Genomic DNA, 23,826 nt, shown 5'->3' on the forward strand with positions numbered 1-23,826 from the left:
ATTATATATTGGGTGTAGGGTGGAAGAGAGTGCTCTGTTTATGTTCAACCTAATATGAATTTTGGTGGTAGTTCTGATGATCTCCAGGCATAAAAAATATATGCTTAATATATGCTCTACCGTTACAGGTGGCAAAAAGAGCCCTGTCACTTGCCCTGTTGGGTACATCTTCCTGGTATTGATAGTTGCAGTCACACTGAAAAAGTGTATGGACCTAAGGAAATAATCAGTTGTTCCACAGGCAATAGCCAATGACAAACGATTTGCTCCAATGCTAAAATCCAATAGCACGAGATTGACACATGAGACATGTGACACATGAGAAATGTGACACACAAGGTTTGAAATGATGAAAACAGTGATAATTGTTCTGGAAAATCAGTGGTTTCCTACAGCAAAAGTTTGATAGTCTGATTAAGTGGTGTGTGAACGTCTGGACTGTAAAATCTAAAATACCTGACTTGCTTCTGAATGGATTTAGCTGTGAACTTCTCGTTACATATGCCAAGGAGATGCAGCATCCATTTTAGGGAAGAGACTTTTTTATCAAGAGGGGTCTGTCACTCCTTGAAAGGTAAAATAAGAAGTGGTGAAACAAAAAAGTCACTGAGAACAAGTCACCCACATGCTGCAGGTTTTCACAGGGAAGTATAATAATAGAGCAGCTAAAAATCTGAGGTCAGCACTTTCAGTTTGGTTCAAAGATACTATTTCCTACATGCCCATGATTTTCTTCAATTTTTCTATGGATAACCATCTAGCCTTTAGTTCTTAAAACTCATTCAGTGTTTTTCAAAGCCATTAGAGGTCATACCAACAGAAGAAGACTGTCACCTTAATGTTACAAGGTTCTCCAAAGACCCTTCTTTTCTGCACATAAAGGTATAGCCTCTCTTATCATTTCTGAAGTCTTTGAACTTAAAATGCACTGCACAGTGGACTAATAGACCTTTAGAGCATGCTCTCTCTCATTCATGGCTCCCCTTCACCCAGTCTAGTGGGGTTACTTTTCACCAGGAAAAAAAAAAAATAGAACAAAAAAAGAACCAACAGAAAGCCCTGCTAACAATTTCTTGTGCTAATCCTTTTGCTGTGATTCCCCCATATATAGCAACCCTGATTAAAGCAGCTGGATTCTCAATACATTTATATTGATTTTTCTTTAAACCAGGAGGTAACATCACCATTTTTGTATCTTTAGCGTGCAAGTTGATGGAACTTGATTCACATTGTTGAAATGTCCCCAGGGCTGCAGAGACTTAGATTTACAGATCACAAGATTTCGGGATGCAGCAAGACTTTTCTTTCTGTTCTGTATCCACAAGGGAGGAAGGCCAGCATCCAAAAGGACATTTGCAAGGTGGATCAGAGCTTGCATGGCTGAAGAATATACAAAGCAAAAGAGAGCAAGGTTCATCTCACCACATTCCCCAAGGACAATACCTACTTCCTAAAATGAGAGAACAGAAGCATCTTCTTTGAAATTGTGCAGGGCCACAACCTAGAAGCTGCTCCTCAATTTTCTATAGTTCTAGCAGTTAAGACCAGGGGAATGTATCATATGCAGCCTTCAGGAGAAGAGTGATATGGTTACCTATAGCCTCTTTAATAACACTCTTTTCCTTTATTTTTCAACTGTCATGTAATGTAGGAATAAGTGAGAATAGGACGTGACCCACAGTTAATATAATTTGGCACAGCTTCACTGATTTCAGAGGCCCTGCACCAGTTCACACCAAATGAGGTTCTGAACCGGTACAGTCTTGCCTGCCCGCGCGCGCGCGCGCGCACACACACACACACACACTTTTTTCATTCCCCTTGCTCCCCAGACAGCTGGATCGTTTTTGATAAAAACAGCAAGAACAGCAAGAGAAACAAAGTTCCTGTCTGTGGATTCATCTGGTGCCTGCTCTTAAAAAGAGCAAGGTGGCTGGATGGAAATGACTCCCACTGTGCCTCCCTCATAATCTCCTTTGTTGGTCTCTAAAGTGATGGCCAGATTGTCCTTGGTTTAGTCAAATCATTTTTACCGGACCTATCATCTAGAATAAATTTTACGTACAACAGCTGAAGGACTCCCTGAGCTATCAAAGTGCATGGGGTGGCGCCAGCACACCATGTCCTTGAGTATTTGTAGTTTCTACAAAAACTGTAATATCCAATTGATTACGGTTTTGAATTTGAATACCTTTATCTTTCAGAAGGGTGGCTTTGGTTTGGGTTTTTTGGTTTTTTTTTTTTACTGTAGTGCAATAGTCAGTTTCTGTGCAACAACTTTTATGGTTTATTTTCTTTCTAAATTATGGGGATAAATTGTTTAAATTCCTCTTTTCCATAGTTAATACCGTGACTGTGTGTGTTATAAGATGTTATAAACTGCTGAGCAAATTAGACTGATGAGAGAATTAACTGTCAGGACATTAAGGAATAAGGATATATTCCATAGCATTCATTGGTGTCAAATTCCTTCCTTTCTTGATCTTAAAAATATTTATCATATTAAAAAAATCTCTTTTCTGTTGGACATTGTCAGGCAGAAATGAACACAGAGAACATTTTTTCATGAACGTGCAAATAGGACCTTTTCATGCTCGTTGCAGGGGGCTTGGACTAGATGACCTTTAAAGGTCCCTTCCAACCCAAACTATTCTACGATTCTATGATCCCTTTGTGATGAAGCAGTTAAAAAGAAAGCTAAGTGCACGACGACCACTTTTATTCACATTGTCCGTTGGTTCAGGCTATTAAGCCAGCTCATAAGACAGCTTCCTGGTCAAAAGGCAGCTTACAATACACGGATGTCAGAACTTGCTTTACTCTATGCTACAGTTGAGTGGAGTTTTCATTTGATATTTGTTCAGCTCTTGTAATTGTTCCTCAACATCATTTTTTTCAGCTGAGAGTCAGTGGGGTACATTTCTAGAAATAAGAACTTAGAATTGAAAACTATCTCTTATCATTATATTTTTGTGAGTTTAAATATCGCTATTTTCTTCTGGAACTGAGTTCTCATTACAAAACACAAATGTTGCCTAAGACTTCTGCATCTAAATTCTGCCTGCCCTGATGTCTGTGGAGGCAGAACACACCCAACAGGACACACACGGTGATTTATTAGACTGCTAGTGAAGTGATAATTCTCAATCTGAAAGCCAGTGTGTCTGGAATCGTTGGTCAGTATCAGTCTGATACCAATTCCTGCATCAGAAGGGTCTGTAATATTTGGCAACAATCTATTGATTTTCTGACTCACGCAGAACTAATTTTCAGTTACACAAATTAGAGAGGCAGAAAAGGCAAAAAGCTGTCTTAAATGTTGTTCATTTCTTTTGGCCATTTCTTTGATCCATGTTTTTTATCTGAGAGGAAAGTAGTGTGTCTAATAGGGAACTGTAATATATTATGAAACAGTGAGACTTAAAAATCTTGTTAGGCAATCAGTACTTCAGCAGAATGAATGCTGTTGCAACAGGAGGAAAATTATGCACCAATTATTTATCCAGTCAAGAAAAATTATGCCCCATAACATCAAAGGCTTCCATTTATGAAATAATAGAGAGAGGGCAATTCCTGTTCTTTTAGCAAGCCAGGGAATTTTTATTCGTCTGAAATGCAGCAGGGCAAGAGTTTGGGACCTTATTTAAGATTATAATCCCACAGCATTACATGTAGCCTACGTGACTGGTTCTAGGAACAGTCATGAAAAAAATAGCTGTGTAATGTTTATGCAGATTTAAATGAGTTATTATAAGTAATTAACTCATCCTGTTTCTCATTATCCTTCAAATAATGTTTTCCTCATTATTGGAAAAATATTTTTTCAGGCTGCCTATTCCCAGCTCATGTATTTGTTTGTTTTCTGTACTTTTCCCAATCTTCAATAATTCCCCTTATTTTCATAAACTTTGGAACTCTCCCCAATTATTTCCTCTTGCTTTGGTTTCTTTTTTTGAAAATTCTTCAACTGTTGTATCTAACCAGAACAAGCGTTCAAAGCAAAGTGGCTGAGATGGTAGCAATTTTGAACACCTGTTTTTTTAACAGTATGTAGGATTAACAGTCATCTTTATTAGGCTTATCGAATCTTGAAAATGAAGTCCTCTCTGTTTTATCTTTGGCACAAATTCCAAAGGAATGAATATGCAGAGTTAGCAGGACAGAACTGTTAAAATCTGAATCATCTCTTATTCCAACAAGTACTTTATGCAAAAGGTTAGGACATGAGAAAACAGTTTAACAGGGAAAGGTTACCTGGAAATGAAGTAACCTTGCAGAGGTCTTCCAGCAAAAGAGCCTGGGAATGTGTAACGGGGAGGTGAGGGGAATTCTTTCCAAGCACAGAAAACCTGCAAAGACTCCCAAGGGAAAAGTGAATTAGTGAGAGGCACTGTATTTAATGTATTAGCTGTCTTGTAAAAGTGCTTTCTTCTTATGTCTTGTTTTGCTTTGTTTTGTTTTTTTAACAGAAAGCCTGTGTAAAGCTTGCAGTGCTTTGTGTTTGTCTATACCATTTCATGTATGACAGCCACTCCATGCCCTTGCCAGTATAACCTGCAAACTAGGATGCAATTCTACCCAATGTGGGAGCCTAGGGGAAAAAACAAAAAAAAAAAAAAAGAAAAAAAAAAAGTAGTTCCAGGCTCTGAGCAAATCTGTTAGAGATTCATACTGAGAGCCTACCCCTAAATTCCCCAAACTCCCTCTAGCTGTACAAACTAGCAACAACTGGGAATCAGTTGATATTCCTTCAATGTAATGGGTATCCAACAGGGGAAGTTCAGTCAGGTCTGTCACATGGCATCTAAAAACACTGAAAGCAAATTAACTTTTTAGCTCTGGATGCAGGTAGGTACGATATAGGTGTTATTTCACAAAATGAGGTTTTTATCTGTAATAATTTGGCATGTTACATGTGCCATTCTAATCCTCCATTCCTTATACGTGTCTGAAGCAAAAGCAACTGATGGTAAAGGAAAGCTGAGATTTATTTTCAGAATTTCAGAAAAGAAGTACTATTTTTAAATGATTGGGCTGGAATAAGAAATGCATTCTACATGAAGATAGTATCAAAAGAAAATGTTGTTTCATTACTTAGTTCCTCCAGCAATCTTCCTCCCTTCCTTAATGAAATGGAACAGTCTATGCCTTTATCACTTCTTCCATTTAATCTCATTAATGCAGTCAGTTAAGACTACACTTTTGCAACAGCATAGGTGTAACTGTGAATAAGTAGGATAGTAGGAAGAATACTGTTCTGCTCCCAGGAGTCTTATTTATTTACAACAAAATGTGTGATATTCAATCCAGAATAAATACTGATGCAACTGGTGAGTTGAAATATTTTTCTTCTTCACTTCCTTAACAATATGAGGTATTCCAATGAAGAATAAATAGGGAAATACTAATCATGCCGTACCAAATCTATCCTCAAGACAACTGCACTTGGAGTTTTACTAAAGATTAATTCTTCCTACTGTGTTAAAAGATAGCAGATTAAATTGGTAAGTAGACAGTTGGAAAGTATAACATTTTTCAGACAGCAACAGATGCAAATCCAAGAATATCTCCAGCTGATTTGACTGCTTTTCAAAAGATGGGGCAATGATTTTAAATAAAAATGTGCAAAAGTGAAAATCCATAGTGATGATCAAAAATATGAACAAATTCAAAAAGCTCTAAGAAGGAGCAGCAGAAGGATTTCAGAGTCATTTCAGACTGAAATCGCTTCTATTAGTTGTTTGTTGTTGCCTATGTCTCTGTCATTTTGCCTTGTAGGAGTTATATTGTGCCTAATGTATGGGGGAAGGTACTGTAAGGAAAGTGATCCAGGAAAGTGGATGGGAAATTATTCCACTGACTGTGATGGCAGTTACATGAAGTCCCAGACAATGCAAGTTAGATCCTCTTTTTTTGCTGCACTGCTATAATTCTACTTGAGTGTGTTGAATTACTCCAAATTTACCTAGTGCAACTCAGAACCAAAATCCATACCAGCAAAAACACATTTTCCCATCCATTCTTTCTCTTGGGCAGCCAGATTGATGATTTTCCATCTTAAAAGGAAAAAGAAATAAAAAAAAAGAAAAAAAAAATTAACTCCCATTTTTAAGAAGGCTTTTGCTACAGAATCATGCTCAGTACAAAAATTATTATTATTAAAATTATTATGTATTCTTCCCTCTCAACTTTTCCTTGAGCATTACGGTTAGCTATTTTGTCAAGAAGTTTTAAGCTGTAAAACATTTTTAAAAGCTGCATTAATTACTGGTTTATCAGACTGCAAATATACAATGTATTTAGCTTACTAAAATGCTTTGGGTTTTTAAGTTGCATCATGCCATGTGGTTCACCAAAGTATTGTTAATAAAAGTATGTGATTGTAATAGTCAAATCAGCTAAAATTTTCCTGAAGATATCTTACATAAGGCAGTCAGAAAACAGTATAATTAAGCATTTTTAATTGTAATGGACAAATAGCTTTCCAGAGATTCCAGGAATGAGAAACATTCCACAAAACAGGAGTGTTGAGGATCGAGGCAGGGGGGAGGAAGGCAGGGTTATTGACAAGAATTTTACTTCTCAATATGCAAAATAACCCTTTGTACTCCCCACTTACACCATTCACACACCTTTGTTCACGGTCCACGCTCTGTAGTGCTTGATATTCTGTGTGCAGGACTCCTGAAAGTCCTTTGGTTTTTCTGTAATTAAATGTATGTGTTCAGATGACTCAGTGTATATATTTCTTCACTGATTAGTGCTGGGCTACCTTTTGTGCTTAATTTTCAGTATTAGATAAAAGAAAACTGCCAGGACTAAATTTCCAGAAATGTAACTATTGTGACATTTGCTTGCTACAATAAGTGATACAACTATAAAAATTCATTCTGGGGATGTAATTTTGGGGGGAAATTGAGGATATGATCAGTTAATGTAATTAAATGTTTAAACAATCTTGCAGGCATGCATATTCAAATAAATATACAAAGGGGTGTTTTGCTGGTAACGGTGATGTGGTATAGGCAATCAGTTACGTTAGTCTGACAAATAAGATATTGGGCTACTGATAAAGCAAAAGAAATTGATAAAGAAAAAGCAACATTATTTTATTTTAGATATGATTTCCACAGCAGAATACTTACCATATGAAACATATCGTTGTTACACATCATTGTTAGGTGTGAAATTTTTTTTCTATATCTTCTCTATAACATAATATGTGTAGAAGAGAGAGAAAAGTTGGAAAATAATGTTTTTCAGAGTTTGCAAAAGCCATTAGTAACCACCAAGTATGCTTTAACATTGTCTTTAAGTCATTTTAAGTCACGTTTTCATAACTTGTGAAGTAAAATGCCACTTGTCGTGGTTTAACCCCAGCCAGCAACTAAGCACCACGCAGCCGCTCACTCACTCCCCCGCCACCCAGTGGGATGGGGGACAAAATCGGGAAAAGAAGCAAAACCCGTGGGTTGAGATAAGAACGGTTTAATAGAACAGAAAAGAAGCAGCTAATAATGATAATGATAACACTAATAAAATGACAACAGCAATAATGAAAGGATTGGAATGTACAAATGATGCGCAGTGCAATTGCTCACCACCCGCCGACCGACACCCAGCCAGTCCCCGAGCAGCGATTCCCCGCCCCCACTTCCCAGTTCCTATACTAGATGGGACGTCACATGGTATGGAATACCCCGTTGGCCAGTTTGGGTCAGGTGCCCTGGCTGTGTCCTGTGCCAACTTCTTGTGCCCCTCCAGCTTTCTCGCTGGCTGGGGATGAGAAGCTGAAAAATCCTTGACTTTAGTCTAAACACTACTGAGCAACAACTGAAAACATCAGTGTTATCAACATTCTTCACATACTGAACACAAAACATAGCATTATACCAGCTACTAGGAAGACAGTTAACTCTATCCCAACTGAAACCAGGACACCACTTTTGGGTACAGTATCCTGAGAGGTAATGTTTAAGGTAGCTGTAACAATGGCTACAAAAGAAAATAAAATTTGTTTTTTAAGGTGCATACAGGATACAAAATTATTGGACTTTTTATGTATGCTACCAGATGGAGTGATTTCTGGACATTGAAGTGCTTTTTTGTTCCTACTAAGGCTGACATTTTACAAATGGCTTTTTCCTACAAAATCTTAAAAATGGCACTAGTTATTCCTGTTGGGTCTGTATTAGGTTTGGACTTTTTCAAATCTCAACCTCCCTTCTTTCCTTTTCCAATATTTTGTTTATAAAAGTAGAACATGCTGAAAATCAGTATGGATTTCCACAGAAATGGAAGAATATAAAACATAAATATCCAGTTATTTGAATCGTGAGCTCACTTACTTATATGAAGGTAAAGTACTTTTCTGTTCTATCACTTAGTGATTTTTCTATGATATTTTTAATGGTATTTATTTCTAGCAGTATATAACTTACTAGTTTTCAGAAGTAAAGATTTAGATTGTTTGATTCGTCTTATCTTATATGTTTCCAAAAGGAGAAAGCATTTTAAACTCTCTGAGTATTTCATAATTTGCAGACAACTTTTGCATGAAGTATAGATAATGAAAAAAATAAATATTTGAGAGGTGGGACAATAGAAGAAGGTTCTGACCCAGTTGTTACTTTCTCTGAAGCTGCATTCTGTGTAGGTCCAGCAACTCTATTTTGTGTGTATCCACAGACTGAACAAACTTCCTAAATCCTTAATCATTCACAGTGCACTGTAATATTGAACTACTAACACCCATCCCACATGATGCTGCTGTTTCTTATAGCTCTCCATCCCAGGTGTTGGTGCAGCTTTTCTTCCCTTTATCAGAGCAAGTGCTTGAGAAGCAGTTCGGAAAATAAACAGTTGCAGAACACTTAAATAGGATTATACTTAAAGCCTCCAGTTATACAGAGACTGGCTTCAGGCTCCATTTAGTGTCAACTGAGTCATGAATACTCAAATGGCTGAGTGTCAGCTGGTTCTGTGTGGAGACCTGAATTGTGCAACGGTCATCATTTCCCTTGATGATTTTGCATGGCATCAAATTCTGGGTCTGAATATTACTGGAAGTACAGGAAACTAGGGACATTTGAAAAAAACCATGCGGGTAGGGGGAGAGGAAGGGGAGGTTGTGAGGATCGTGAGTTTACTGCAGCTGCAGTCCCATAGCAAAGAGCTGGAGAAGAGGGTGCTGCCACAGACAGAGCTAAAAATAAGGATTACACCTTCCTTCCACTCCAAGGTGAAGTAAGTTTTAAGTTCATTTCCATCCCACTCCACCAAGCAGTAATGCAGGCTGTGTGTGAGGAAAGATAAGGTCCTATGTGGTCCCACAGCCTTGAAAACAGTTCTTCAGGGCCTGTTCCTGCAATATCTCTCTTTGTGCTACTAGGTTTTGTAGCTGTACAGCAGTGATCTATGCAGATCTAACATAAAGAATTCCCACTGAGGTGCTGAGTACTGTATGACAATTTCAGCCAACTCTCAACAAGCAAAATGGACTGTAAATATTTATCATGCTATCTGAGCTCTTCACTTGCAAAACTCATTAGTCCATTTATCCAGAAGAGGAAAAAAAAAATACTCATGGATTATTCTCTATCAGGAAACAGTAATTCAGAAACACTGGGCACACTCTGAGTAGCTTTCTGAGTAAAGACAAGTAAGGAGGGAAAATAATTTCTCCTGCTAAATGCCTGCTGTATTGTAAACCATTTAAGTGAAACATCCACAAATTATGACAAACAGGTTGGCAGAATAAATACCAAGTGTACTTCTCATAGGAAAGAACTTTGCGTGTGCAACATATTTTCTGTATAGGCTGTTATTTTTTGAGCAAGTGCACATTTACTGTGTAGAGAATTGCATAGAAAACATGGTCATCACTGCTCAAATAGCCATCCTGACCAGCTTATATAAACACTAGCTAAAGCTGCTAGAGATTATTTGCAGAACATTGGATCTGATGAGCTCAAATATAAGATAGCTTGGGTAGTATAATATTTGGGATTACCATAATAATCTCTTTAGGGAAAGTGTGCAGTATCAGCAGAACCATTGCTTGAGTCTTTGAGGGAAGTAGAAACTGTACAGTAATAATTCTGCATTTATTATACACTTAAATCATTCCCTGTGAATAAGGCAAGTTTCCGAGCTCTTTATGGGGCCCAGGATAAGGCTTTAAGAATTTAATTAAATATCACTCTTTTGAACTCACCTACAGAGTCCAAATCATCGGTTTGGCAACCTGTTTTTGTTTAGTGGTAACTTGTTTTACTGTAGCACCATCCTTTGAAGCTACACACTTAACTTCCATGCATATGATTTACTAGGGAAAAGAGTTCATAGATTAATATAGAGAAGTCCATGCTGAGCGGCAATGAAAATGCTTCTGTACAGATTTACAGAGTGCTAGGTGAGTTGTCAAATTTTACTGATCCTTTGACCCTTTCTGACCGCTCTGAGCACAGCCTTTCAGGGGTCAAGCTTTGAGCCATAGCTTCCAACAAGGGAGCTGATTTTCGTTGTTTCACATCTGGACACTGGACTGTACTTGTCTGTGTTAGCCATCATTGCCCTGCAGAGGATACAGGCAGTTCTGCTTCTCTTCTGCTGCCTTCCCTGCCCCTGAACCATCCCACTAAAGTCCAGGACAGCCTTAGACACTTGTGCTTCTTATGCACTTCAACCACTCTGTCTTGTCCAAAATAAAGAAACAAACAAGCTGCTAGGTAGCAATTTCTGTGCCTTTGGCATCTTCCTAACCTTTTGGTGTTTCATTGAGTGTTGGGCTGCCATTCTTGGCAAAAAAGCTGCACAGCTTTTATTTGGAGGCCAGGAAACAGCATGACCACCACCGTCTTGTAATAACCCCATGGAAATCCAGATATTCTGTTAATTTACAAATGTTTTTAACTCATTAAAATCATCACTTCTGCAGAAAAAAAAAGACTGGTAATCCGAAATAAGTATGTATCAATTATCTCACAACATCATGTCACTGCTCTTAAGACTTTTATGGTTCTCTTGCTCACAACTACCTTTGCTCCACAGAGAATAATCCAACCTTGCAAATCTTGCAGCTTTTCTAATTTATTAGCACAATAAAATTCAGCTCTGAGCAATTATCCTTAACCTGTTTTACGCTCGAAGCCCTTTGCTCCTGAGGTGTGATAAAAAGCTAGTGGTCCAAAAGCATTTCTTTTTAAAAGAATGTATCCCTTGGTCTAATAAAAGATACTACATCTATCTGAAAATCTCATCTCATCTATATCCTTGGACCATCATAAGCATAGCAACATTTTACTATTCATAAATTGTTAAATAACACTGCTAGATCCATCATAGTTACACTCAGGAAAGGAAAGAAAGTGCATTTGAACAAAAACATTTTTTTTCTTATTTCTGTTCTTGTGATGGGAAAAGGTTGTTCTACTGCACTCAATTTTTTTCCTATAATTTCACCTTTTCTGCTGAACGTAAAGGCAAGTAATCTGTGCAGATCATTCTTTCCAGACTTGTTCCAAAATTAATATATAACAATAAGATACAAAAAGATCAGATAATATGAGCAGTTTGGAGGTTACCTTTAGCTCTGCAGCAGCCATAATCATTTGAACTCATATTACTTCATCTGTCTATATCAAAGCATTTGACAATGGTTTGTAAATATTATTATAGCCATGACACAGGTACAAAAAGTCTTCCAAAGTATGTATCTACAGTGCAGATATAAACATATTTCCTTCATATGCAAAACCTGCAAAAAAGCTAATATATAGCATGTAATTTTGAAACTTTTCATCAGTCTACAGGCATTGTCATGCATATTTCTAAGGTTTGATCTTACCTTTGCTTTTAAAAAATAAATTTTAAATGCACAGAATAAGGAAGCACATTGTAACTACATAAAGACTGTTTTTTTCATTAAAAAAAAACCCTGAGGTTTTAAAAGGTTGTTTTCCAATATCTTTAGAATAGTCATGCAATAAAGGGCAGAGTTGATCTGTAAGAAAAGTTGATGTACAATTCAGTGCTTTTCTTTTTTTTTTTTTTCCCCCCACTGGAAAATCCTAAAAGAGGAAGGGGGAAAGAAAAGGTGTCACCAAAAAACCTTGCAAGTGACATTGATTATAAACTAAAAAAAATTCAACTAAGAGTTTGAGACCATGAAAGAAATCAGACCTGACTATTGCATGGATTTATGGAAAAACAATCTTTTCAGCAGTAATCTGTCACTCTTCTATTTCGAGCAATGATCTATCACTTTTCTCAATATCCAAATTCCAGGAGTACCACTTACCTTGAAATTCATGACAAGTTTTTACAGATCATGTGCAGATCAAATTTACTGTGTATGCCCAGTGAGACATATAGATACAAAAAAACTTCTGCTTCTGAGGAATTTGTTTGTCTCCATACATGAGCTGCAGGACTGGCATATTTGGGAATCATCAGCCTTGCTGCACATGCAGAGAGGGCCCTGAGCAGAGTGGACCTGACAGTCTGTGTAGCTCTAACAAAGTCCAGGGTCCAGACTCACAGTCAGATTTGTGTGTATCACTGTGCGAAAATGCTAAGGTTTTATGAAGATGTTATTTTCCTGGGTGAATTCCATCATATCTGCTTACTCTAATGGCTCATTTGGGGTATGGCTGACAGCAAACGTATCTACAGACACATTAATTAACATTAGCTAGCATTAATTAGCTTGCTGAGATATTGCTAACTATGTAGCTCTCACTGCATGACGTATGACAGAGGCTGAAAACATAGCTAGTATCCTCAGCTGTATATTTTCAAGTTATTAAATACAAATGCAAAGCACCTGAAGTCTTGCTGTGAAGCCACAGAATATCTAACCCAATGGCAAAGGGGATACCAAAATCTAGCTGGCAGCCTAACTTATAGTGGAAACTTCTATTGATGGTAATGTGCAAGGAAAAAAGCCTGTCTTATTCAGAGGTCAGGATAAAAAAAGCAAAGTTGGCAACTAGATAAAAATGCTGACTATAATTAATTTGAAATCACTTAGGGATACAAACATGAAAGTGAACTGGGCCAATCTACTAGCATTTTTCAAAGAACTCCAGCTTAAGGATGATGGGAATTCTTGGAAGGTGAAGGAGCTGCTTTTTTTGCTATCGGTTCTCTGATTATCCTTGAAGTTTCCAAGTGCAATCCCTCCTGGATCAACAAATTAGAGAGAGGACTTCTTCTTCAAAGTTCATGCCCAGCATACTTTAGCACCCTCTTTTGATCAAGAACTAAATATTGAAAGCTTGAGTCTTTTTTCCCCTTGGAACCAAAGCTACAGGTCTGGGAGATTATAGTCCTGTCTCTCCTGAAGGAAGTTCCTCAGATGTTAAACTGAAATTATATAAAATGTGAACTTTGCTTTTTTCTTGTTACACAACATATGCATGTGAGTGGCAGTCCTCACAAATACACAACGGACACATTAGCTGCCTTGTTGACTCTTATCTTTGTTTCAAGAGGAATTCAGCAAATTAGCTGCATATCTCCTTCCAGGTTTATTCCTAATTTCATGAATATAACAATTCTTGAAACCTGATTATTGCCCTACTTTTAGGATAATGAATTTTTTGCCCGTGAGTAAATTTTTTGCTGGTAAAAAAAGAGAAAAAAAGCAGATGGGTGTACTTATTTATTTCTCTTGGGGCAGCATTTGAGAAAACAGCTAAGGCTTGGTTTGAAGACGGTTTTAAGTGCATATTTGTTTTTATCCAAGTGTTCATTTCAAATGTGTAAGATGATTTTGTATTTGCTTCCTTAATAGAATTTCACCCTTCTTCCTCTTGTCCTGAGAGAATGAATTAGGTTCCAGGTGGTAAACCCAGCATCTGTAGGTTATTATTACTAGTCATGTAGAATTAATTAATTTCCATTGCGGCATTCTAATTTGTAGGGTGCCATATAAAACCAGAGGCAGTTCCCAGCCCCAAAGAACTTTAAACTTAAGTATAAAATAAGAGATGAATACCTCAGAGAGACGGGATGACCCTGTGGTACTGATGAGAGAAGCTACAGTTGCTGATAAGGATCAATCACAATGCAGTATGTATCCAAACATTATAAATGTTTCGTTAGACATCAGGGTGATGGTGGTTTTGCAGGCTTTTATTGAGTGATACGTCTCAAGACAGGATGAAAACTGAATGTGCTTGTTGAAAAATGGGACAAATGGACAGCTGAGACCTGTGTTATTGCTTGAAAAGAGACAGGAGCCATTATTCTTATTCACATTATTAAAGTTGATGGGTAAGAAGGCAAGTAGAAGGACTTTAAAAGTGGAGATAAGTAGTTTTGCTCTTAGTCCTTCCTCATGTTTACTACACTGGGAGAAAATAAGCTCTATTTCTGTGCTGCTGAAAGTTATCATTGTGGCAACTCCACTATTATTAGTTCATTCCATTTTTGCCTCAATATTTAGGAAGTGGTACTGAATCAATGCCTTTTATATTTGTAGGGAATTCAGAAGCAAGCTGCTTATTTTATAATAGCTATAAAGAGATGTAGGATATACAGGTCCCTGAACTGTTTGTTGGTCTAAGAGGAGAAGGGAAGAAGAAAAACAACATAAAATTATAGGCAGCTGAACAAAGATACAATGTGAAAAAGGTGTAGTAGCCTCTGACAATCATTAAATCTGCAAAAGAAACCTGGTACACTGGGTGTTAATTACAGTAATTCAAGAGGTTTCTGGGAATACAGTGGCTTCTTTTTCAACTGGCCTGTACAATTAATGGCTCAAGTTTTCTGTTACGAATCCTTAAATTGTTTTTCTGTCTTATGAACAAAAAGAAATGCCTAGGAGACAGTAGCAGAGTCTACTTTTCCAAACTTCTTCAAATGCCTTCTGTGTCCTAAAGATGCTGCCTTTTCTGTGAGTGCTCTAAGGAGCCATGATAGCAATTTCCTAGACATCTTGTATTTACTAATTTATAGAATGGTTAGTTTTGAATAAGTGTTTAAATTAACTGCTGAGTCGCAAGTCTAAAGTATTTATTTCATATTAATTGAAACCCGGAGCCTTAACATTTACTAACCTGGTCCACAAATATTTACCATGAATGTAGTGCTTATAATTGCAAGTCATGCATGGAATTTTTGATTGCTCACAGTAACGAGTACTGTGCTAAATGCAATGAGTGTCACAGGATCAATTCTTCTGTCTCTGTTGCTATCACAGTTACAAACTGTATATGCAAGTCACATTAAAAGTACCTTCATATTGTTTTGGGTTTTTTTTCTTCCTTTGTCTTGTCTTTTCATGAAGATGTCCTCACAGTCCCACTGTAGTTCCTGCCTCTGACATTGACATATGTCTTTGAGGCTTGTCAACATAAAGCAGCATGTGGCCCCAGACCTGAGCCTTGCTCCCTCCATGTGACTCAAGCAAAGACCTGTGAGCAATTAGTCAAACTATCCTCTCAAACAGCAGTACCTGGAGGTGCATGTTTAAATGTTTTAATTATCTCAATGAGGATAAGGAGTAGGAATTTTTGGGTAGGATCAACCTAGCCAAAATTGCCAAGAACTGGAGATGCTTTTCGTAAGGAATGGCTGCCTCTTTTATGCATCTATCATGCCAGGATGGCTAATGTGTATTAGTTTCTTAAGAAGAGAAAGAAACTAGCACCACCTAGCTCATGAAAACAAAATGGGTTACAGAAGCTAACACAAGAATTGTGGATGACATGGAAAATTTTATTTCTAGATATGAACTTTCTTAAGTACAGAGACAGGCAAGATTTTGGTTCTGGGTCATCTCCATCCAGAATATATTAACAACAAGTTGCTGTTTCCTACAATAGGATTAATTCTACCCATCCTGGATTGGTAGCAGTTTAAAAACTGGTTTGCTTGTCTAAGCCTTGCCTAAAAATGTGCTTGATCAGAGACAGCATCTCAGGAAACTGAGCTTACAGTGGGAAACTAAAGTCTCTTTAGCCATCCATGAATGTCCTTCTTCCCTGGTTCCTTTGGGATACGGTGTCCCAAGGGAATAGTTACTTGACTTTCCAGAGAAGAGGACCTGCTAGCATTCACCTTGTGGAGTTTACCTTGGTATGCCTCTACCCTGAGTAGAGGGCTAGGGGAGTAGGAGATGCAGTGCAGCTTCCAGTGGCAAATGTGGTGGCTCTGCGGGACACGGTTCTGAGTTTTGGTTGTTTAACCACATGGTGATAGGAAGGTAACTCTTAGGAAACTCTTGGTTTCTGCTAAGAGTGATGAATGATAACCGTATGTAGAAACAGGGCAAAATCCAGACTATACCATTACATTGTCACAGCATCCACTGTACAAGCATGCTTAGTGCTTAGCATCCAATGTGCAGTCATTTTTAAGTACAATTTTTTCCCGCATTTATAACCTTTTTGACTGCCCACAGGTTTGAAATGGGATGCTCTCCTTAGGATGAGCATCTGGACAATAATCTTGTTTCCCTGTCTCCCAGTCCTTCGGAGTTGAATGTCTCCAGTTAAAGTACTAACAGTTAGCAATCCTTCTGCTCAGGGTAGCCCTACTACACAAGCTCTCAGCTTTGCTACCCAAGGATTTGAGGAGTGACTTGTGTTGCAGAGAACTGCTGCTGTTGTTGCCCTGGGCATGGAGGAAGGACATCTACCAGGAGTACTGATCCTTAACAAGTATGATGCTACTTCCAAGTGGCAGGAGAATTGCAGGGAGGCATGCATCCCACATAGGAAAACAAATGAAAGGGAAAGAAAATAAGTTTTCCATTTCTTCTCAATGCACCTGACTAGAATAAAGCCACAGTCCTTCCCTACATTTCAGAGTATGAGCTCCTACAGCATCATCAAAGGAAACACACACAGGATTCAAAGCAGTTGAGGGAAGCAAAGAGCTGTGTTAGCAAAAAAAAAAAAAACATGGAAGGTAGTGAAATATGTTTTCCTTCTCTGAATTAAATGACCATTATGTTTGTAAAAGGATCTGAAACATACCCATATTCAAACATCCACATTCAAAACTATTTTCAGATAGTACCTGCCTCTCCCAGCACACAGCCCCTGGCTACTTAAACTCAGTCTGTGGGCCTTGCCTGCCCATGACCTGGTGCTGAAAAAAATAGCTTGAAGAGAAGGAGAAGTTAAGCAATCATTTGCAAGCCCATCTCTGCTAGTGGGATTGGTCTCTTTGTGTTTTAAAGTCATAATCTGAAGGATGTGAAAAATTCATCACCTCTACTGCTTTGAAAAATGCATTAAAATATACCATGTAATTCTACCTCGGCAAAATGAAAAGTCATGAATATTTGAAATGTGTAAGCAAGAACAATCTAGATAATTATTTAGGACCTCTAATGTCTGTCATTACCAATAATGATGATGAAATTAACAAGTAAAAACAAAAAAGAAGAATATGAGGAAAAACCTTCTAATCGTGAGATATCTTAAATTGTTGAAGAGTTTTGTGGGGTATGGTAGAAACTACATAACATGAAGCAATTAAAATTTGCCAAATCAAAGCATTCAGGAACACACAGTACAATACAAAGCAGTTTTATATTGTTAGGGGGGTGAACAGGTTATCTGCTGTCTAGATCTAGTTTTTAAGATCTTCTTTTGAGAAAGAAAGAAATTAAATAGAATTACATACTCAAAATATTTGTCTTGTTTTCTTTTTCAGCACAAATTGAAGTGATACCATGCAAAATTTGTGGTGATAAGTCCTCTGGAATACACTATGGAGTCATCACATGTGAAGGCTGCAAGGTATGAGATTTTAATACAGCATAGTCATCAGCATCTGCATTAGCCTCAGGCATCTGTGTACAATAATACACTCTTAGAGGCTTTCAAACAAGTGGTGCCAAAGGCTGTAAAGCCTGCTGCTGATATAGATGGGTTTCATGCCTAATTTTACGAGTTGCTTTCCTTTTCATCAAATAGTCTTTAGAGTTATCTCCTCATTTGAAACATGAGTTAATCACATCTGATGAAGTGTAAGTGCTGATACAGAGGCTGGCAACTGTAAGTCACACCTGTTCTACCTTAAATCAGCTTGAGAGATGGATTTCTTATCTTGTTTCCTATACAATCTGTGTAACATTAAAAGTTGGCATGGTATCTCAGTTCAACATCCCAAAAGCTTACAGGTGTCAGTTTGGTCCTATTTTATCCCCTTTGTGTTCTCTGCAGGCCAAATTGTAATCTCCAAAAGAAAAAATGCCTTACATTATGAGTAGTGTAAAAGAATCCTTTGTCTTCTTCCTTATAGGCTCCAGCACAGGGCAATTGCTGGGAATTGGAGGTTAAAAAAAAGGGGGGGGTGGGCAAAACCCCCTTCCATGCTGCTTAGTTATATTAACATATTATCCCAAGCATTAGTTCAAATAACACAAATCGGACCCCAAGCCAAGAGAAGAAAGGCTTCAGTTTTCAACCCTAAAAATACTCTGTGATTTTATTATCTAAGGAATTATATCATTACTCATGGAAAACCAGAATTTCATACTACATGTTGGTATTTCAGCTTTGACTGTAAATGTGAAATTGCAAAGATGGAGAAGCAGCGCCTCTGATTTCTTCTGTGTGGAAACACACAAACTGCTACATTTAAAAGTGGGCGCATATTTGTAGAGTGAAATGGCAAGTCTGTATTTACTTAATGCTTTACAAAATTTTAGAACATCTGAAAAATCTGACAATTTGGGGGCACCCATTCCCAAAAGAAAGGTTTTGATGCCAACACATTGAGAAGCAATATATTGTCAAAGATCAGATTTTTTTCAGAAGTGTTAACAATCGTAATTGGAACAACCCGCAGTGTGTCATTGTCTTATTGTGACACTGGACTAGAAATAAGCATCTTCTTATGATGATCACATGAAACAGGATTAGACTAATTGATCTGATACTTCAAAATTGGTGCAAAAGCTACAGGAGAAAAATGCTTTAAGCAGAAAAGCAGCATCTTGTCTCAGTATTCAGTGCCCACAGAGCAGTTAGGGGTATAGTCTCCTGTAGATGTGATTAGGGTTAATGCTGGCCCTTGTGTGTGCCTCAAGAGGAGATGATACCCCTCAGCCCTATGTGTAGACTGCTTATTGAGATAAAGAGCTCCTCTTCCACTTACAACAGTTTTAACCCTATTGTTTCTGTGCCAGTTTTGCAGTATCAGATCAATTAGTCTAATCTTGTTTTGTGAGCCTGTTGTGGAAGAAGATGTCAGTTTTCACATTGGGTCCTATGGGAGGCATCTCAGTCTGTCAGAGCTCTCTTTTAATGTAAGTGCTGTCTCGGGCAGTGCAACTCTGCTCTCCATTGCCCAGCAATTAAATAACTATTTGCTCAGCCTGAATACTAATAACTGGCCATTTCTGGCTCCTTTTTTCTGAATGCATTAGAAATCTGAATTAATTAAGAGGGAGACCATGTGTGGAAGAAAGAGGCAAGAACCACTCCACAAACACGCGTACACATTGTGCCAGCATTTCAGGACACAGCATCCAAGGATTGTACTGCCAGTGGCAGTGCTACAAACTTCAAGGGACAGGAAATCCTTTAACTCTGCATCCCTACATTAGCTATGCCACTGCAAATGCATATTATAAGTGCTTAAGGGGCATCATAAATATTACTTCTGTTTAGTGTGCATGCCTGCATGTGCTGAATAACCTGCTGAACCCATTGAAGAAAATGGTGGATCTGTCACTATCGTCATGGAAACGGCGAAACCTGAAGACAGGTTTCCACCCTATCTGTCTCTGTGGCTACTTCTTTTGCTGAGAAGCCTTTTATCATCTCTCCTGCCTACCCCCGAACAAAGTGTTTGCTACCACTCTTTTGCTATGCTTTAGGCAGTAGTTCACATGACTGTTTCCCTTCTCAGACTGACCGTAGGTGATGGATAAAGTGACTTGTTCAAGATGTAGAAAGACTTGTTGTCAGTGTTGGGAATATTGGGAAACCTGTCTTTAAGTCCATAGCTCCTTAGTAATGAACTGCATCCTCCTTCCCCCAAGTGGAATTATTCTCAGTAAATATAGCCAATACTATGTAAAGATCCCTGAAAAATGAAATTAAAAGATTGTCTGTACTTTGTAAGACAACATTTAGATCTTACACAGGGGAAAGAGAGTACAAAAGTCTCCTCGGAAAAATAAATTACCTGCTGTAGATTAATTTTATTTAGTAACCCTTGATTTTTTTCCTGAGAGGGGCAAAGGAGCAAACAAATTCTTCTGAGATGAGATCAACCTTAATGGGAAAAAACAGCACTACAGGATAAGCCATAGTCAATGCTAGATGGTTGCGTGGGGTTTTTTACCTTTATTTAATTCATTTGTTCTCTCAAATCCATATCCACATAGGAGCTGCTAAAATCTAAACCTTTAAACCAGAAAATCCTCTTCATATCAAAAACAAAATTGGCTGTAAAGTTCAGCAAATAGTGTAGAAATGTCTGCAATTAGCATCCATTTAGCCTTAAATTGAACTAATCTCCATAGTTTTAGGGAAGTTTTGGTCAGCCAGAATTAGATAAGTGCCCACAAGATTTTTTCTGAGAGTTCCCTTAAAGGACATCCATGTTTTCAAAAGTGCAAATCATGAAACTTTAAATTAAGTTAAATTAAGTTTAAATTAAGACTAAATTGTCTTTAGATATATTACAGTCACTGATAAAACCAGCACAGGCTGGATGAAGTGAGCCTCTTTAACCTTTACCTCAGGAACTAGCACTGCTGGTGTCCTTGGTGTGACAGCATGCCTGTCACCTGTTGTTACTGATACCCCACACCATCCTCATTGGGTTCACAAGGACTTGAGTGAGAATTCAGGCACTACCTGTAGCAAGCAAATTGAGCCCTGTGATGCTGTCACCTTGTTAATTCCCCACTCTCATTCCCCCAAAACGCACGGCTGCTGCAATTTCCATGGCTCAGTATTACCGTATGTCAGCCTGTGCAGAGATAACAGTGGTTTTGACTGATAAATGGAATCACCTCTTGCATTCTGGCTCCATTCAGAGCTGTTTGCAAACTAGTCCAGAAAGGCACAACCACTTTGGCATCACTTCTGGTGACTACTGTAACTGCAGTAATGATGCTTTCTGCCCTTTTTCTCTTCATGGCTTCCTGCAGTGCCTAGGCTATCCTCCAGCTCCCCGACCACACAACCCCGCTGTCATGGTTTAACCCCAGCCAGCAACCAAGCACCACACAGCCACTCGCTCACTTCCCCCCCACCCAGTGGGATGGGGAGGAGAATTGGAAAAAAAAGTAAAACTCGTGGCTTGAGATAAGAACAGTTTAATAGGACAGAAAGGAAGAAAAATAATAATAATATGAAAATAATAATAATAGTAATAAAAGAATTGGAATATACAAAACAAGTGATGCACAATGCAATTGCTCACCACCCACCAACTGACGCCGATTTAGTTCCCAAGCAGCGATCTGCCCCCCCCAGTGAGCTCCCCCAGTTTATATACTGGGCATGAGGTCACATAGTATGTAATACCCCTCTGGCCAGTTTGAGTCAGCTGTCCTGGCTGTGTCCCTCCCAACTTCTTGTGGCCCTCCAGCCATCTTGCTGGCTGGGCATGAGAAGCTGAAAAATCCATGACTTAGTATGAACACTACTTAGAAACAACTAAAAACATCGATGTGTTATCAACATTATTCTTACACTAAATCCAAAACATAATGCTATACCAGCTCCTAGAAAAAAAATTAACTCTATCCCAGCTGAAACCAGGACACCTGCAGCTGCCTACACCTAAAGATGCCAAAGTGGTTAAGGAACTTCTTTTGTTTGTCTCTTTCTGGACTTGCTGTTCCTCTTGTCCTTTGTTTTACAGTAAAGAAAAGAATATCATAAAATGCCTTCTTCCTCTCTCTTTCGCTCTATAATCCTCACCCCCTGGTTTCATTCCTTTTGTCACGTCTGCCATTTCATGTGACCTTTGCCATAATGGTACCTCTCGTCATTCATAGAAGCCAGGAGCTAATAAGGCATTAGGTATGGGTTAATACTCTCCTTCTAGCCCTCTGATCTTTAGCAAAATAGCCCACAGCTGGCCAGAAAAACCTTCTAGGAGATAGAATAACTACAAATTTTTACATACATAAAATGGATAATCTTATATTCCATTGAAATCGAAAATGTCATTACTTTCTCATGGTAGTGTCTAAAGGTGTTGCTTTCTTCTTTGTGTGTTGGCTTTACTTGATACAGTCATTAAATCCTAGTGCTTTTGTGATGCTTGAATTTGAATTACTTTTCACTCCTGAAGTGTATAGGCCCTCCAGATCAGATCAACATTTGCCAGCTTAAATTGAACAGCAGCTTTCAGCTTCTAACGCTATGCATAGCCAGTGCTGGTTATTACCAATCTCTTTCATTAAAGGAAGAAAACAGTCAGAACAAGTACTTTTAAGTCATCTGTTAATAAATGCTGACAAGCTTTTCCTCTATTAGGAGCAAGCATTTGATGATACATAGTCGTTACTGCACAATAAGAATGCATTCTGTAACATTATTGTTTGTGTTTTAACAAAGTAGAATTACATTCTCTACAGAATAAAGCACAATTCTCCTTATTATAAGTAAATGTTCTTTAATTTCACTATAAAAGGCCAACACATCTGCAAAGCCACAGCATAAGTAGCATTGCACTAAATAAGAGTATATTATAGTCATTTACATGGTTCTCTGTGTGTGCGTGTGTGTGTGTGTGCGCACATATATGCACATGGTAATACTCTGTCTCTCTTGCTTTCTTGCCCCTAGGGATTCTTTCGGAGGAGTCAGCAGAACAATGCCTCCTACTCCTGCCCAAGGCAGAGAAACTGTTTAATTGACAGAACCAACAGAAATCGTTGCCAACACTGCCGACTGCAGAAATGTCTTGCCCTGGGAATGTCTCGAGATGGTAAGGAGTCAAGATTCCTGCTTCATGCCTAAACCCTTTGAAACTCTTCTTTACTGCTGACTTAAACTCCCTGTAGATTTCTGGAAAAAGAGAGAGAAGCAGCTCTTTGCTTTGTAATGCACGCACTGTAAGACACGAATCTTTGTCATTCAGTTAACAAAAAGGAAGCTATTTTCATGGGGACAGTGGGGAAATCACGAAATGGAGAGCAGTATTAGTTTGGAATAGAAAGAATCAGAAGTGAGATGTGTTGTTCTGACCAAAAGCACAAAAAGGTCACCTGTGAAGAGGTGGATTTATATTCCAGTTTAGATAGCCTCTTATATTAGGCATTAACATTTATCTTAAATATTGATGTGTGAAAGCATCCCTTTCCTTGAGATCTCTAAAGGTCTGTGACAGTAAATAGGCAGTTAAGAAGAAATTTACACCTTGATAGCATTAGGGGTTTCTGTTTGTTTTATTCAGAGCACTTGACCAAATATTGTGCATTGCTAAAAAAACCCATTTCTTTTACCTGTACATTGCTCCCTGTCCCCGTCTGGCTCTGTAGAAGAAACGTTTCATAGTTTAGCATTGAAAATGGACACTACAACAGAGGAAAGCTCCACAATGTATCCGATAGCAGGATCCTTTGGTCCCTGCAGAGCTCTAGTCCACCTTCCAAGCTGTGGTGTGACAAGCCATGATCTGCAGACTGAGGACATGCACCACACCAGAGCTGCAGGCAGTGGGAGGTTTGGGCAAGGCTGCCCACAGCCAGCCTGCCCCAGCCACCATTGCTTTCTTCAGTTTCTTGGGGGTTTCCAGCTCACAGACACGTTTTAAATGGTCAGGAAGTATAAGAAAATGTTTTATTTTTGAAGGCTGGTTATATTAATTTCAATTGCCTGGCAGCAT

The 23,826-nt window shown here is 38.4% G+C and overlaps 1 protein-coding gene across 2 annotated transcripts in view; it reads left to right on the forward strand.

The window, feature by feature from the left end:
* RORB (RAR related orphan receptor B) overlaps positions 1-23,826 on the forward strand; it is a 145,807-nt gene that overhangs the window by 86,992 nt on the left and 34,989 nt on the right. Inside the window, exons 1-3 of one of the 2 annotated variants that reach the window (XM_052778316.1) lie at positions 5,201-5,330; positions 17,677-17,762; positions 22,785-22,926. In XM_052778316.1, the coding sequence (XP_052634276.1) occupies positions 5,291-5,330; positions 17,677-17,762; positions 22,785-22,926 (268 nt within the window). In that variant the 5' untranslated portion in view covers positions 5,201-5,290. Of the gene's footprint in view, positions 1-5,200; positions 5,331-17,676; positions 17,763-22,784; positions 22,927-23,826 lie in introns of those variants that run through there. The other variant, XM_052778317.1, reaches the window with a different exon arrangement.

Source organism: Harpia harpyja, chromosome Z (genome assembly GCF_026419915.1).
Source record: "Harpia harpyja isolate bHarHar1 chromosome Z, bHarHar1 primary haplotype, whole genome shotgun sequence".
Lineage (NCBI taxonomy): Eukaryota > Metazoa > Chordata > Aves > Accipitriformes > Accipitridae > Harpia > Harpia harpyja.